This window comes from Scomber scombrus, chromosome 4, assembly GCF_963691925.1.
Source record: "Scomber scombrus chromosome 4, fScoSco1.1, whole genome shotgun sequence".
NCBI classification, from domain to species: Eukaryota; Metazoa; Chordata; class Actinopteri; order Scombriformes; family Scombridae; genus Scomber; species Scomber scombrus.
The window spans coordinates 2390351-2405477 of NC_084973.1; the positions used below are offsets into that span (position 1 = coordinate 2390351).

The window sequence follows — 15127 nt, forward strand, 5'->3', positions numbered from 1 at the left end:
CTCTGCGTTAGCAGCCATACCATGAGGACTTCCGCTTCATGCTCTACAATGTAAAAGCTTGGTCTTTACAAATACAAAGATGACTTTCTCAATCAGTACAGTTAAAAACAGCAGTGATAGAAAGTAAAGTCCAAATAAACATTCAAATTATCCAATATTACAAAAAACCTAAACATTCAAGCTAACATTCACTCTTATGTAATATTAGGAGAATTGCAAATAACGGCTGGTGCCATGAGTAAGGATTTATTTTTGAAAGGGATACCGGAAGTGCGTATATGTTACCATTTCTACCTTGACGCCTGGCAGACACTTTGTTTTCAGAAGCGTTTATAATCATCACTACACACTGCCCTCAAGTGGTCATACTGTGAAAGTACGCTCGCCTATTTTAAATAGAATGTGTAGTCTGCTGATCTTTTGTATGAATAACATCATGATTGACAAATGTGACAAATTATTATAAATACAGTCTATTATTTGAGTCTATTAGCTTAAAGGCAGAAACATTAGCATAGTAAAACATCCACTGAAAACTTCTTTCTGAGACAGATGCATGTCCTCCTGCAATGTGAAATATTAAATGAAATAAGGAACATACAAGTATTTTAAAGTAATGAATATGTATGTATGTACACAAGTACATGTACGTTTATAAAACTTAAGGAACGTACACAAGTTCAGCTCTGTGATTTAACATTTCAAGGAGCTTTATGACTCCTAGGAGAACAGAAGGAGACAGGGCATGTATGTAAATATGTATGCGCATGCCACAATCTGAGGGACAATGAATCACCTACACACACACACACACACACACACACACACACACACACACACACACACACACACACACACACACACACACACACATTCGTATCTTGGTGCTTTGGCAACATTGTTCTAGAAACTTGCATGCCAGTGAAGCCTATTGAATTGAATTGAATTGAATTGAATTGAATTGTAGTATTCATAGTAGGGCCATTGAGTTTCATTATGTGGCAGAAATATATATATATATATTTAAACAGTTATATTATTCTTAGAGGTGCACTTCAACTATTAGAAATGGAAACTTTACAGTTGTAGTTACACATTGGGACCACTAGACGACAATGAACATCAAATGTCTAAAGGCAAACACGGTATGCAAACCAGCCTTTAAAGTAATAGTTTGAGCACAGTCAGAGGTGTCACACATCTATAGAAATGACCCGTTCATTTCTATTCTATGAACCAGGGTAGGTATATGGAAGAGGTGTTATACGATGGAAAGAAGGGGGGCGCTCATGCAAAAAAGGTCAAGTCTAAACGCAGACGAAGAAGAATCAGCCAGGCGCACTCACTGTTTGCAGCTTCATCTTGTTGTGAATGATTTGTTTCTCTCTCGGTCAGCTGTTACCTGCTGCTTTATGTTCACTGAGGAGCACCGTTGCTTTCAGTCGTACTGTTAGTGAAGGCCTGGCAGAGATGTTAAGTGTGGAATCGCTGCAGGTGGCGGAGGAGGAGGTGGTGGAATCCAGCACCAATAAACTCACTGACATTTACACGTTCGTGGCTAAAGGATGTTTTCCTCAGGCAATGCATCCTCTAAGAAAGAAGAATCTCAAAAGATACGCCCGGAAATTCATCATTGACGGTAAGTGTTATGGTTAAAAAATCTAAAACACTCTGAATATGGCTTTCTTTCTTCTACCTACTGTTGCCATTACGAACTTCCATTACAAAACCTGCCGATTTAAAATCAGTTTCTTTTGTGAGTTGATGCCTTTCAGGACATAAAGTACCAACTTTAATGAATCAGAAGGAGCCTGTAGAAAATACAGCTTTATTCTTTATATAACCAGCAGTGTAATTCAGGTACATTTCAACTTGTGAATCTGTCTCCTGGTACTTAGTAAATGTAACTCTTGTTTCAGTGAAGGTGGATTATTCCCCCTATTTTAAAAGTTTACATTTGTGTAAGGTAGTGTTTTGTATATCTACAGTAACTTTAAATACTTGATTTTTTCGATGCAGTATGGTGTGATGTTCTCTTCTCATGCTAGAAGTATTCATTGTGAAGTTGCTCTTTTATCTGTAGGCTGCCGTGGTCTCCTGTTTAGGTTAATTAAGAACCTGGTCCATGTGCTACACTGTCATTCATTGTAGAGTTTCTTACAACATGTCCCCATTCATTCACATTGCATTGAAGAGGGTAAGCTGTACTATGTGGGACCCAAGAAAGAAGAGAAGAGGGAAGTGGTAATGGATGTGGAGAAGAAGAGGCAGATCTTTCTCGACTGTCACTTCAATGACATCGGGCATCATTTGGGCCAAAAGAAGACCGTCAACAGGATCCAGAGCAAGTACTACTGGCTGGGTATCATCAAGGATGTAGTGGACTGGGTACAGACAGTTTTATGTTTTGAATATTCAGTTAACATCAATGAGACATAATGATAGAAATATTAAAGTCTAACTGATAACTGTTGGCTGTTTCAGATTAAAGTATGTGAGACCTGTCAGCACACAGAGAGGACTAAAAACCTGGCAAGGACTGTTCGGCCCATCAAAGTAGATGCACCCTGGGATATAGTTGGGATTGACATCATAGGTTTTTTATTTCTTTTCATTTCAACAAATTACATATTTTTTTCTTCATGGTGTGTTCCCTCCAGGTTGATTCTTGTCTGTACTCTCTTCACAGGGCCTTTCCCGGAGACCCAGCAAGGCAACACCAATGTTACAGTCCTCATTGACTACTATAGTAAATGGCCCGAAGCTTTTCCAGTGCAAAAGACAGATGCTCTCTCTGTTGCTAGATGTATTTCCAAATGTGTATACAGGTAAAAACACACCACACAAGCTTGACCAACATGACCTATTCATATATTTTAATGTAAGCTGCCTACACGTGTTAGTTTTTGTCCTCAATGTGGCCAGTACCATGTTCACTAGAACCAAATTCTTTAGTGTTTTTAACTGAATTGATGGTATGGTTGCCACTAGATACTGATTAAGATGCCACTATCAGTTGCTGGCATTTTAGTCTAATTCCATGCTTCTCAAACTAGGGTCGGGACCCCACAATGGGTCCAAAGTCAGATAAGTGGGGTCACAAGATGATTAAATGGATTACAAAAAGAGGAAACAAATATGTTTATATAAAATGATTTTGTTGTTTTTTCACTTTTCTTAGCTAACCATTCAAATCAAATAATCTAAAAAGGAAAAATCACTCTTAATCTGCCAATAACTCTTTCCTGAACTTGTGATGAGATATTTGTTAATTGTAAGGGGTGATGAGTCACAAAAGTTAGAAAAACCACTAATTTAACACATGTTGTTATACACATATGTATTATAGTTTTTCCTCTCGTTCTGTTCTCTTTTTAATCAGGTTTGGTGCCCCTAAAACAGTAGTGTGCACACAGAATGGTGACTTCTGTGACGAGGTGAGATGTGAGTCACAAAGTTAATGAAATAAAAAATGTAGATTAGATTAGACCATTGTTGCACTGCTGTGGGTCAGTTTTGTGATTACTCATATGGATGTTTTCCAGGTGACCAAGCTGCTGTGTGACAGGTGGAGCATTGTGCTGAAGGTTTCTCCTCTGGATCAACCTCAGCTCAACCCGCTGCACGACTGCACGAATCCTTTACTGAAGGAAGCCGTCACGCAGATGGTAACGGAGAAGCAGGCTGAATGGGACGACTTTCTTGACCCTGTGCTGTTTCTGTTCAGAACATCCACTAACCCCACGACCAAGTTCACCCCTTACTCTCTCATGTTTAACAGGAAAGCTAATTTACCCAACGAGGTAAGACGGTAGTAATAAGCTGTTTTCTATATTAACAGTGTGGTTTGCTTTCTTCTCACTAAATATCCTTTTCTTACATCTAGACTACACTTAACCTGCTGAATTGTGATGATCAACGGCAGGATATGTATTCCACAAAGGAGGAGGCCTCTTCATATGTGACCATGATGCAGGAGCAGCAGAACTCTGTTAAACAGCTGGTAACACATATTATTTTACCTCCCACAATGAAAATGGATACTGCTAGTGGAGATCATACCCTTTTATTATCAGATTGTCACACTGCGGAGTAGGTTTTTACAAAATTTGAGGATCTTCTTCACCTGGTATCATTTCTTTCTTAAAGGGATTTACAGTTTATAGATAAATATAAGGCTACAGCCAGCAGGCTCTTAGCTTAGTATTACCTCAGAAGTTGGAAGTCGGAGCTGGGAATGACATCACACCCGAGTTTGAAGCGTTGCAGTTCAAGAAGTCAGAAAAGCAGTTCTAGCCAGATTAGCCATTGATAGCAATACCAGCTGATGAGCAACACGTCCACAGAAAGAAGTTGGACAGTGCTGTGTGTGCGACTCATTTAACGAGACACAAATAAAAAAGAAGTGCTAACAAACAGGATATTAATACAACTTTCACACTGTTGATGCATGGGGCTACTATCTTGGATTTTGAAGCGGTGGGGCTGGTGAGCTTCTTCCGACCTTCCGAATTGGAAATCCAGGGGGCAGTCCAGTTGAAATTTCCGACTGGGAACTCGGAAATTCCAACTTCCAAGTACAACTGAAATGCACCATGAAAACACAGGGAACAGCTAGCCTGGTATGGTCCACCTGTGACAAAATCTGCCTACCAGCACCTCTAAAGCTCACCAATTAATGATGTCACCTTGAAGTTGCCAGGCAACCAGCGTATACTCCTAGAAGTCACAGTCAAGAAATAGTCCTGCACATAACCTCCCATACAGGCACAACCTGACGTTTTTAGCCTCCGGTTGTTGTATGGATAAAACAAAGGAGATATAATATGTTCATTAGGCAGACTATTTTTAACCTTTTGACAGCTGTAGCTATTTCCTGCTTCTCCAGTCTTAATACTAAGCTGGCTGTAGTTTTAAGTGTACCTTTAAGCTGTGAGAGTTGTATCAATCCTCTCATCTAACTCTCAGCAACAAAGCGAATAAGCATGTTTTCCAAAAATATTGAACTATTCCTTTACATTTGATTAGTTTTTTTCCCTTTTTGTCACACCCATTAGTGCAGGATGAGGTCATCAATAGTGATGCACAATTTTCCAGCAAAGTCAAATGCCAGTTTCATGCTGTAATATAAAGCTGCATTCATTATTATGAAAAGAACTCCAGTTTTGTTGGCAGGAAAACCAAATCAATCAATGATTAGTAAATATTGATTAGTAAATCTTTACTAAGCCTCACTTTAAAACTTTGTGGTCATTTCTGATCGATCATGAGTGACCGCATCATTTGAGAAATTACCTAATATGTAGTGCTATAAGTAACATGTGGCTCAAGAGACATCTACTTCATTCATTTTGTGTCCTCCACACATGGTACTTTCTTGTGAGACATGATGTCATCAGTGTGATGTTTGTATTTATCTCCATTCTTGTGAACACAGTGCCACAGGGAATCTTTAATCAGTGAGTTCACATCATTAATACATGTGTCTTGTGAGAGTTCACAGAAATATTCACAACTCATTAACGTGTATGACACATGGTAATTACGGGCGTGAAATTATTCAGCTCAGATGCCTTGGATTTGTTTTGTTCTTTTTTTCTTCTTATGTTTTGTCTCTGAATGTGTGTCCCTCATTTCCAGGTGCTAGCCAATATGAACGCGGCCTACAAACAAGAGAAGAAGAAGAACGCCAAACGCAGGGCGCACAGCATGCCCTCCATGACCTTTAAAATTGCAGATCCCCTGTTTACAGCGGGAGACTCCCCCTCCCCGAAAAAACTGAAAGAGAGCTTATATTTGTCTTTCCCCGTTGAGACGGTGCTGGCCACCGAGCAAAGCGGCTCAGAAGACATAAAAACTGAGTTAGAGTATCACTTGGCAGAGTCTGACGTCCACTGAGGATTTAGGACGGTCTGAAATGAATTTAGCAGGCACATCAGAGGAGCATCACCACATGTCGTCATGAGCTGCCTGAGGTGTTGGACGAGAGACAGAAATCCAGATGTTGGTGAAATGAGTGTGAGTCAGTTGAGCACACTGCAGGCCGGTCATCCAGAAATGGGATGTTTCACTCGTAGATGAATCTCATGCTTAGAATCCTCTGACCAAAGAGACTGCAGTAAATATTGACCCAGATGAATTGTTGTGCTTTTTCGCCCCCATTTACTTACCAAAAGCATTGTTTCCCATGAAAATGATGTTAGGTTATCTGTCTATACTTTCTCATACAATAGTTTGAATCTACAGTCCTTCAAAATAAAAGTGTTGTTTCATTTGTGTAGCCTTGGTGCATACTGTAGTCACTACAAGCTGCTTCAGTTGTTAGTCTCTTTTAATTAATAACATGGTATACCCTAGTACATCATTTAATATTCATAACATCAGTCTCCTTGTCACCACTGCAAAATCGGGAAACTACAACAGACTAAATGAGCTAAACTAAAATATTTGCAATAATGGACTGCAGTCACAACTTGATTTTAGTCATTTCTTATAGATGTAAAATGTATTCAGAGGAATTATGGTTAAAAAGAAGACAAGATTGTCTGTAAGCATTGAAGCTGCATTTATTTTTCTTTTGGCCACTTGGGGGCAGCAGAGTGAGTTGTAAACAACATCTGACATTACTTAAAGCTGTTGTTTATTAACTTATCCTGCAGACACAGACATCATTATTAATTTGGAGTCAAGGTTCTGGTGATCTATCCAACATTCACTCTGATCTGTCTTGGTCTTTAACTGCTAATCACCCCACAATGTTAACCAGTGAGTTAATGTTTAATGCTGGGCAGGTTTGTGACTACAAGCAACTCTTTCATAGCTCCACATAGTCATTTGATAGCTTTAAGAAAAAAAGAAAAAAAATTGAGTAATGCAGCTTTAAAACAGCAGATGATGAAATGTATCCATCTACATTAGTGGATGTTGTGAGTTATAGTTATTATAGAGACAAATTGTCCCATGAGTCATGATCATTTTTTTATTGTATTTTTTCATCAGAGAGTATTTATTACATTATGGAGCATAATTGACATATAGGGGGGATTACGGTAATATGGGACATTGACTAATGTGGGACAACTAAACTCCAATGCATTTATCTCTATTTCTATTTAATTATTTTAAAGCTAACTAGTATATGCCTACTGTGTAAATTATATTGTTTAAAATTACACATGAGCATACAGCCTACTAGTTTTTTAACCTAAAAACTGTAAACCTACTAAATTAAATGACCATATATGAGTATGCACATTTCAGAATATTTTGGCAGATAAGGCTGCTTTGTATAAATCAAAGTATTTCTAAACCAGATTAAACTGAAATTTCTGAGTCCAATACTGTAAATTGTCTTTTGATTTAACAAGGAAACATCTTTCATAATGGTATTAGATGTTGATATCATGTATTGGATTCATATGTAAATAGGGTAAACAAGTAAGAATTGCAAAAAGTGTCCCACATTACCATAATCCACCCTAGTTATTGACCCTTGAAAACTTCATAGTATTTGATGGGAGGGGCTTCACACACCCCTCACTTCCGGAACAGCAGTAGTGCGTCAGTCACAGAGAGTAAAAATAAGAAGAGGTATCATTCTGCCTCATTCACCGCGCATTAAAACTGCCACACGTCTCAAGTAATGGTTTTTAAAAAAGCACGTTTTGCAGTTTGAATGTGGTCACGACTTTAAAAGAGCCACAAATCGGGTTTTCAACTTAATCAACCAGGCAAATATCGCTGTATTAAATGATGCATATACAGCCTTTTATTTACATCATTTTAGGTGACTACTCAGCTGCCCTAGTAAAAGGCCTTTTTATAAAACAACACTCAAATTATTGGACAAAAAGCCAACAGGGTATCATCACTGTCTTGATATTTTTTGCCTACCTTGCAAACTCTTGCTTAATATACAAAATGACCTAGAATTTGGCTCCTATAGTCCATTAATAGCGTTTGCTTCAATGTGCTCAGATAACATTAGATAACAACAAGAGCATTTACCAGAGGCAACAGTAATAATAATAATGATAATAGTAAACTATATTTATCTAGCACTTTTCTTAAAAATGTTACATAGTGCTTTATAAAAGAAAAGAAAACCCAACAAGCCAGATAAAAGTAAGTCAAAGAGGACAATGCTCTACCATCATGTGACCATTATCAACAATCAATTTAGTATCTAGCTAACTCTGGCACCGTCCATTGTCCCTGTTAAATAAAACAAAATAAACAGAGTGTAAGTAAAAGAGAACTTTCAGGCGGATAATGCACACGTCTGTAGTTGTGGTTATTAAAATACCTACCAAGTGTCCATCTTGTCATACATAGACGACCTTTGATGCCGGGCTCCACCTGACGCTACTGAGCGTTCACTATAATCAAGTTTACTCGCTTGTTTGAGGAGGACGCTGCCTCTGAAGAAGCGCTGTTTCCACGCTGCTGTGCGTCTCCTATGCACAGAGGGGAAGCTGCAGGAAGTGATTTGACATGTCACCGGATAAATGGATATTAAGGGATTACATGACATGACGCAACACAGCTCCCTGCCTGCTGAAAGCTAGCTCGGCTACCTCAAACCTGCTCATACTGGGACTGAACATTAGTGACAGTGTGGTGATTGTTGCATCAGGCTAGTTACACCTCATATTTCTACCTTTTAGACACAGGCCGCAGGAGACCGGAAGTAGTTTAGTTCAAAATAAAAGTAATAAAAAAAATAAAAAAAATTGGAGTGATGGAAAATGCCCCAAAGATTTTCTTGAACCATTACGGATCAGCCTTTTGATGCTCTACATTTTAATCTAGCTGATAACCACTCATAAGTCTTGGGATAGTTTAACATTGGTTCCTACTACTACTCCCTACTCATCAGTATGGGCATCAAAGCATATGTGAGCTGCACTGTGTTATATGTCCTCCTAGATGTTGTTGTCACTACTGTCCTATACGCACATGGATCACACTTTAACATATTCACAAAGGATGCTCTGGACTTCAGCATCCTCCATTCGTCACTGGACCTCTGGGGGACTGTGCTGCTCCGGGGCTCCCTGCTCCTTGGTGCTTCCATAGGGGTGTCATGGAACAGAGAGGACGGCCCATCCAGGGTCACTAAACTCGCCACCCTGATTATCCTAATCTGCATGATAGTCTTCACGTACACTCTGGCCAAGCTTCTGATGCTGAGCGAGCTGGGGCCTGTGTCCCAGCAGCCATGGCTCCTGAGCTTGATCTGCTGGACTTGCGTCTCCTCTGTGGCTGTCACAGTGTTCTGGAACCTGCTCGGGAAGGAGTCCAACTCGGTGAGCAGTCAGAGCAGAGGCGACGGCAGCAGAAACGGCGAGCGAGGAGCTTCTGAGGACACCGAGAAGCTGGTGGAGACAGCCAATGAGGAGGAGAAGGGGGTGGGAGGTGAGAGGAAGAAGAAGAAAGAGGAGGGACAGCAGGAGATGGAGGAGAGCAGCTCAGGAGCTACGCTGGGACGTCTGCTGTACTATTGTAGAAAAGATGGTGGACTTCTCTCTGTCGCTATCCTCTTCCTCATCATCTCCGCTGTGTGTGAGTGTCTTTCATGTGGTGATAAAGACCATGTAGCTTGATCATTGTCGTTACTACAACAACCTTATTTTGAAAAGAAAATGAATCTTCTCATCCACTACAAGTTTTTATCACAACGTATCCTGATCATGATATTCATAATAACTCATTACACACATCACTTTGTCCAAGAGTTGCTCCCTTGTGCCAAAGCTGCTCAAACAGCCCTAACATTATACCTCTGTCTCTCTTTGTACTTCAGGTGAAGCCTTCATACCTTACTATTACGGGCAAGCCATAGATGGCATTGTGGTTCACCAGAGCATGAAGGGCTTTGGTAAACCTGTGATCACACTGGCATTGCTGGCTTTAGCCAGGTGAGTATCTACAGGTGGTCCTCTGATGGTGGAATAGGGCGGAGGAGCATTTTATCATTGTGATCCAGTATTTTCAAAATAAAACTGACTGGCCGAGGAGAGACACTATAATTGGAGATCAGTATATATTGTATCACCGTTGCAGACTGTGACTTTAATGTTCTTTTTCTTCTTATTACTATTGTTGGGAGAGATCAGAAAAGGGGCATTAAATGAAGATGAAGACTTTAGTGTTGCATTTTACATGTACAACAATATCAACTCATTACTAATAAAAAAAACATATTATGAAACCCTCAGATAGAAGTTGCTGTAAACATTAACTAACTTCAACGCTTCCAAATGTTCCAATAATGATGACATAATCAGATATGACAAAGACTTGAAGCCAGAACATCGACAACCTTTTCCCTGTCCTCAGCTCATTTGCAATGGGAGTACGTGGAGGAGTCTTCACGCTAACGTTTGCGAGGCTAAACGTACGGCTAAGGAATAACCTCTTCAGAAATCTGATGAGGCAGGAAATAGCCTTTTTCGATGAAAACCATACAGGTAAATAACTAATATTTTCATTTCATTTTTGACTAATTTGACATTTATATTCTTGATTATTGATGAATTGTTTTGTCTTTCTGTCAATCAACGAATCAATTAATCTACTAATTGATGCAGCTCTACCAGTTAAGATAGGAGTGCTATCTATCTATCCATCCCTCCGTCTTCATTGCTGAGTCCTCCTATATATCGCCCTGTAGGTGACATCATCTCACGTCTGTCGGCGGACACCACCCAAGTGAGTGACCTCATCTCCCAGAACATCAACATCTTCCTGAGGAGCACCATCAAGGGCGTCGGCTTCTTCATCTTCATGTTCGGGATGTGCTGGAAGCTGACGCTGGTGACCATCATGGGATTCCCTTTCATCGCCCTCGTCTCCAAACTTTACGGCGAGTACTACAAGGTAAAGCGGTGTTATCTATGTGCTTTTTTTTAATCATTTTTAAAAACATGTAGATAAAACTAAACTACCTTCTTTAAATGATCTCCAGAAACTGACCAAGGAGGTGCAAACAACCCTCGCGGAAGCCAATAAAGTTGCGGAAGAAACCATTTCAGCCATGAGGACGGTGCGAAGCTTTGCCAACGAGAACGGGGAGGCCGAGTCCTACTACGAGAAGCTCTTAGTCATGTTCCAGCTCAACAAAAAACAAGCCCTGGCCTATGCTTGCTACATGTGTTCCAGTTCTGTAGGTATCAGCAGTTGCCTATTTAAATAAAGAACTTACTCATTGTTTTGTTATGTACATCAATAAGATCGGTGTGTGTTCTCCAGATCTCGGAGCTCGCTCTAGAGGTGTCGATCCTCTACTACGGCGGTTACCTCGTGATTAGTGGTCAGATGACTAGCGGTACCTTGATATCTTTTTTCATATACATGCTGGAGCTTGGAGAATGTCTGGAGGTATTTCATCTGATTGGTCCATTCATATATTTTGTGTATTCGAGAACATTTACAAGACACCTTTAATTGTAACTTCTTGTGTGATCCGTTGTACAGAGCATTGCATCAGTGTACACAGGCCTCATGCAGGGAGTGGGAGCAGCTGAGAAGGTTTTTGAGTACCTGGACAGAAAACCTAAACATCCAGCTGATGGTGAAGAGGCTCCAGAGGCGTGCAACGGTGTGGTGGAATTTAAAGACGTGACATTTGCCTACCCTACACGCCCTGAGACTGATATTCTCAAGGTATGTCCGAAGGTTCTCTGGCAACCACACTGTGTCAATAAACTTTGTAGTGCTCTTCAGTGCTGACATATGGAGGCAGTGCAGGTCTTTTATTCTGAAAATCTGTGCTACTTTATAGATTTTTGCACCATTTCAGGAATACTTTTCTTCGGGAAGACAGGCAGCAATACAGTTTTGTAATTTTTTTTGTATTTTGTGTTCCTTGAACTAGGCCTGTCACAATAATTATCGACATATCATACAATAATGTAATTATCAACATCGTCATGTCTATATATCGACCTATTATTTGATACATGGACATTACCTTGATCATTTTTTTTACCTCAATTTTGCCACACTTCACATTATTATTATCATCATCATCATATGGATAATGGCCATATTTGATTATAATTATAAAAAATAGGTTGCAACTAATCAATTAACTTTTGCTGCTTTAAAACAAACGATTATCAAAATATTTGAACTTTTTATAGTGGGTGAGTGTGTCTAGCATTTTAAACTTAAGGACAATCATTTTCTAACTTTCACATATTGTAACTATGATCCATGTTGGCGTGCTGCAGGGAGTGTCATTCACTCTGCAGCCTGGAGAGGTGACGGCACTGGTGGGACCTTCAGGCAGTGGAAAGAGCTCCTGTGTGAGTCTATTGGAGAACTTCTACCTTCCTCAGCAAGGCCAAGTGCTGCTGGATGGAAAGCCTGTTCACACCTTCCAGCACGACTACCTCCACTCCAAGGTCAGCCAAAGACATTTCAAAGACATTTTTTTTTATCTTTGGTGCCTTTATATAAAAATGGCATGTTTTATGACTATTGCCTTACAGCAATAAAGCAGATAAAAGAAGATGACATGCATCCGACATTGATCTTTAGACCAGGCAGATTATCCTACCTGCTAGCACTTTTATTGTTTTAAAGATGTTCCTTCTGCATGAAAAGCAAAATCTCCCTTTTTTTTGCAGGTGTCTCTGGTGGGTCAGGAGCCTGTGCTGTTTGCGCGGACAATCGAGGAGAACATCACATATGGCCTGGCTGATGTGCCCACAGAGGCTGTGCAGCATGCCGCCACCAAGGCTAACGCTCACGACTTCATCGCCGCCCTCCCTAAAGGCTATGAGACAAGTAATTATCATACATTAAACATGTTCATTTCTTTCTTTCTTATATGCTTCGAACTGTCTTTCATTTCTGTTTTATTTTCTTTTTAATGTCCTTTATTTTTTATCTTATATTACTAGAATTTAGTTTATCTGTTTTATCACAAAATCTATTATTAGTATTATTAGCCATTGATGTATTAGGAATGAAAATTGTAAGTAAACTAGAACACCCAGTCAAGAGACAGTTGATGATATTACTGTTGAGAAAGCTTTGAGTCATGTTTTCTTACATTTTATAGACAGAACAACTTATCAATGAATCGAGAAAGTAATTGATAATGAAAATCATAGTTAGTGGCAGTCCTAATGGCATTATTTTGAAAAGTACACTATCAGTATAGGACACAAAATGACAGCTGTAATCTAAAATTCAGTGTGAGCTTTCAACGTTCTTAACAGTCACATCCTGCTTATTATAGTGTGCACTAAGAGGCCTTTTATTTCAGCCCAAAGCATGATGGGTAGGGCGTTAGGGACTCATCATATAACCACAATGTCCCTGATTCCAGTCCAAAGTACCTTTGTTACACGCAGTCCATTTTTTTAATAATGTCCTAAATCAAAATAACCAAAAAGTAGATGCATTTAAAAACATGAAATCACTTCATGTTACTGTTTTATCAAAGGAAAATGCATCCAAGTGTCATGCATTTGAATTGTTGTGCCTCATTGTTCCCCAGGTGTTGGAGAGAAGGGCACCCAGCTGTCAGGGGGGCAGAAACAAAGGGTGGCCATCGCCAGAGCTCTCATCCGCAACCCTCGCATTCTCATCCTGGACGAGGCCACCAGCGCCCTGGATGCAGAGAGCGAACACATCGTAAGCGCCTCGTGAAATCTACATCTGTAAATCCTGAGATATGATGTGCTGATGTATCTGAGTCGTCATTCTGTTCAACTCTCAGGTTCAGCAGGCTCTGAACACCATCATACGGGAGCACACGGTGTTGGTGATCGCTCATCGACTGAGCACGGTGGAAAAGGCGGACAACATCATCGTGATTGACAGGGGCTGTGTGGCCGAACAGGGGTCCCACAGTCAGCTGATGGCCAGCGGGGGGCTCTACTTCAAACTGGTGCAGAGGCAGGTCCTGGGCATCGAGACGGGGGCGGAGGTCCTCAACCCGTCCGAAAACCTCAGCTGGAAGTCCGACGGAGGACGGCGGCGGAGCAGAAAGAGCAGCAGCAGCAGCGCCAGCGAATCAGAATACAACGCTCGCTACTGAGAAATGAATGTGTGGAGATGTGATTGGACTGCTGGATGCTTTTAAGGGTTTATAGCATTATTAATATTTTTTCATTCAAATCATATATAGCAGATATTTTATGCAGATATCCAAAGAATGACAGGTGTGAAGTAGAGAAGGCCCTCAAACAGAATTGAGAGCACAGAACACTTCAAACGCACCACTGAAATCCAGGATCATAGTAAATAACATGAAATAATGTTATTAATGACTTAACCAGAGTATCATTATTAAATTATGAATATAAAGTCAAATGTATCAAATCCTATCAAAAGTGGGAGGGTAAGGGTTGTATTTCCAGTAAGTAAAACTTGAATGAAGGGCCAGTATAATCTATGAACACTAACTGACATATTAGCTTTAGGAAGAGCTAAATGTTGCCTCTGGTGTACTGTATAAGATTGTGGTTTGTGTATTTATTTATTTTTACACTCCAGACAGATCCGTTGTTATTTTAATGAAATTTGCCTCAGGACGTAATTTTCGCTTTCATATTTATTTCACTGTGGCAGGTGTGGAAATGCTTTATGATGTTTCTTTTTCAAGGCTGTTCTATTATATTATGTGTATTAATTCCACATAGAAGTGGTATACTACAATGGATAGACGGGTGCCTTTGTGTGTGGAAGTGAATGCACTAAGACATCTGTGATCGTCTACAATTAGGATCATACTGCAATTCTGTACAAGCACTATAAATGAAATACAAGCAACACTGTAAAAATGTACTGCATGCTGTCCTTTATGGATACTAACATGCTGGATTAATGCCATATGCTGCGTTTACTGTCTTCTGGTTATTCAGATTTCAGCTGATGAACACATGGACACTGGTGACTGGTTGTAAGTAATGAGCCTGTATGGTGGGTTTATTCTTTAGAATCCGAATATTGCGACTTGCTTTTTAACTAATCATGTAATTTGATTATTATGCTTATACTTAAAGCAAAGCTGGTCACACCACGCTCAGGTCAGGCTCCCTTCCCCATCTCACTACCAACATCTGCTGTTTCTGTCATTGCACAGTGCAAATGTAGTTTATTTTTTCAA

At 40.0% G+C, this 15127-nt stretch overlaps 2 protein-coding genes across 2 annotated transcripts; both read left to right on the forward strand.

The window, feature by feature from the left end:
- Nucleotides 1-1370: 1370 nt before the first annotated feature.
- zgc:113436 (uncharacterized protein LOC503528 homolog) lies at nt 1371-6417 on the forward strand. Its single transcript, XM_062417801.1, has 8 exons — nt 1371-1639; nt 2195-2388; nt 2485-2596; nt 2690-2828; nt 3383-3437; nt 3546-3803; nt 3887-4003; nt 5641-6417. The coding sequence occupies exons 1-8, from the start codon at nt 1372-1374 to the stop codon at nt 5896-5898; spliced, it is 1401 nt and encodes a 466-aa protein (XP_062273785.1). The 5' UTR covers nt 1371; the 3' UTR covers nt 5899-6417.
- A 2449-nt stretch (nt 6418-8866) lies between these two features.
- On the forward strand, nt 8867-14900 carry abcb9 (ATP-binding cassette, sub-family B (MDR/TAP), member 9). Its single transcript, XM_062417194.1, has 12 exons — nt 8867-9410; nt 9441-9564; nt 9806-9920; nt 10342-10472; nt 10676-10881; nt 10970-11167; nt 11254-11382; nt 11479-11667; nt 12237-12410; nt 12636-12795; nt 13514-13650; nt 13736-14900. Exons 1-12 carry the CDS (start codon nt 8880-8882, stop codon nt 14054-14056), a joined length of 2415 nt encoding a protein of 804 aa, XP_062273178.1. The 5' UTR covers nt 8867-8879; the 3' UTR covers nt 14057-14900.
- The last annotated feature ends 227 nt before the right edge of the window (nt 14901-15127 follow it).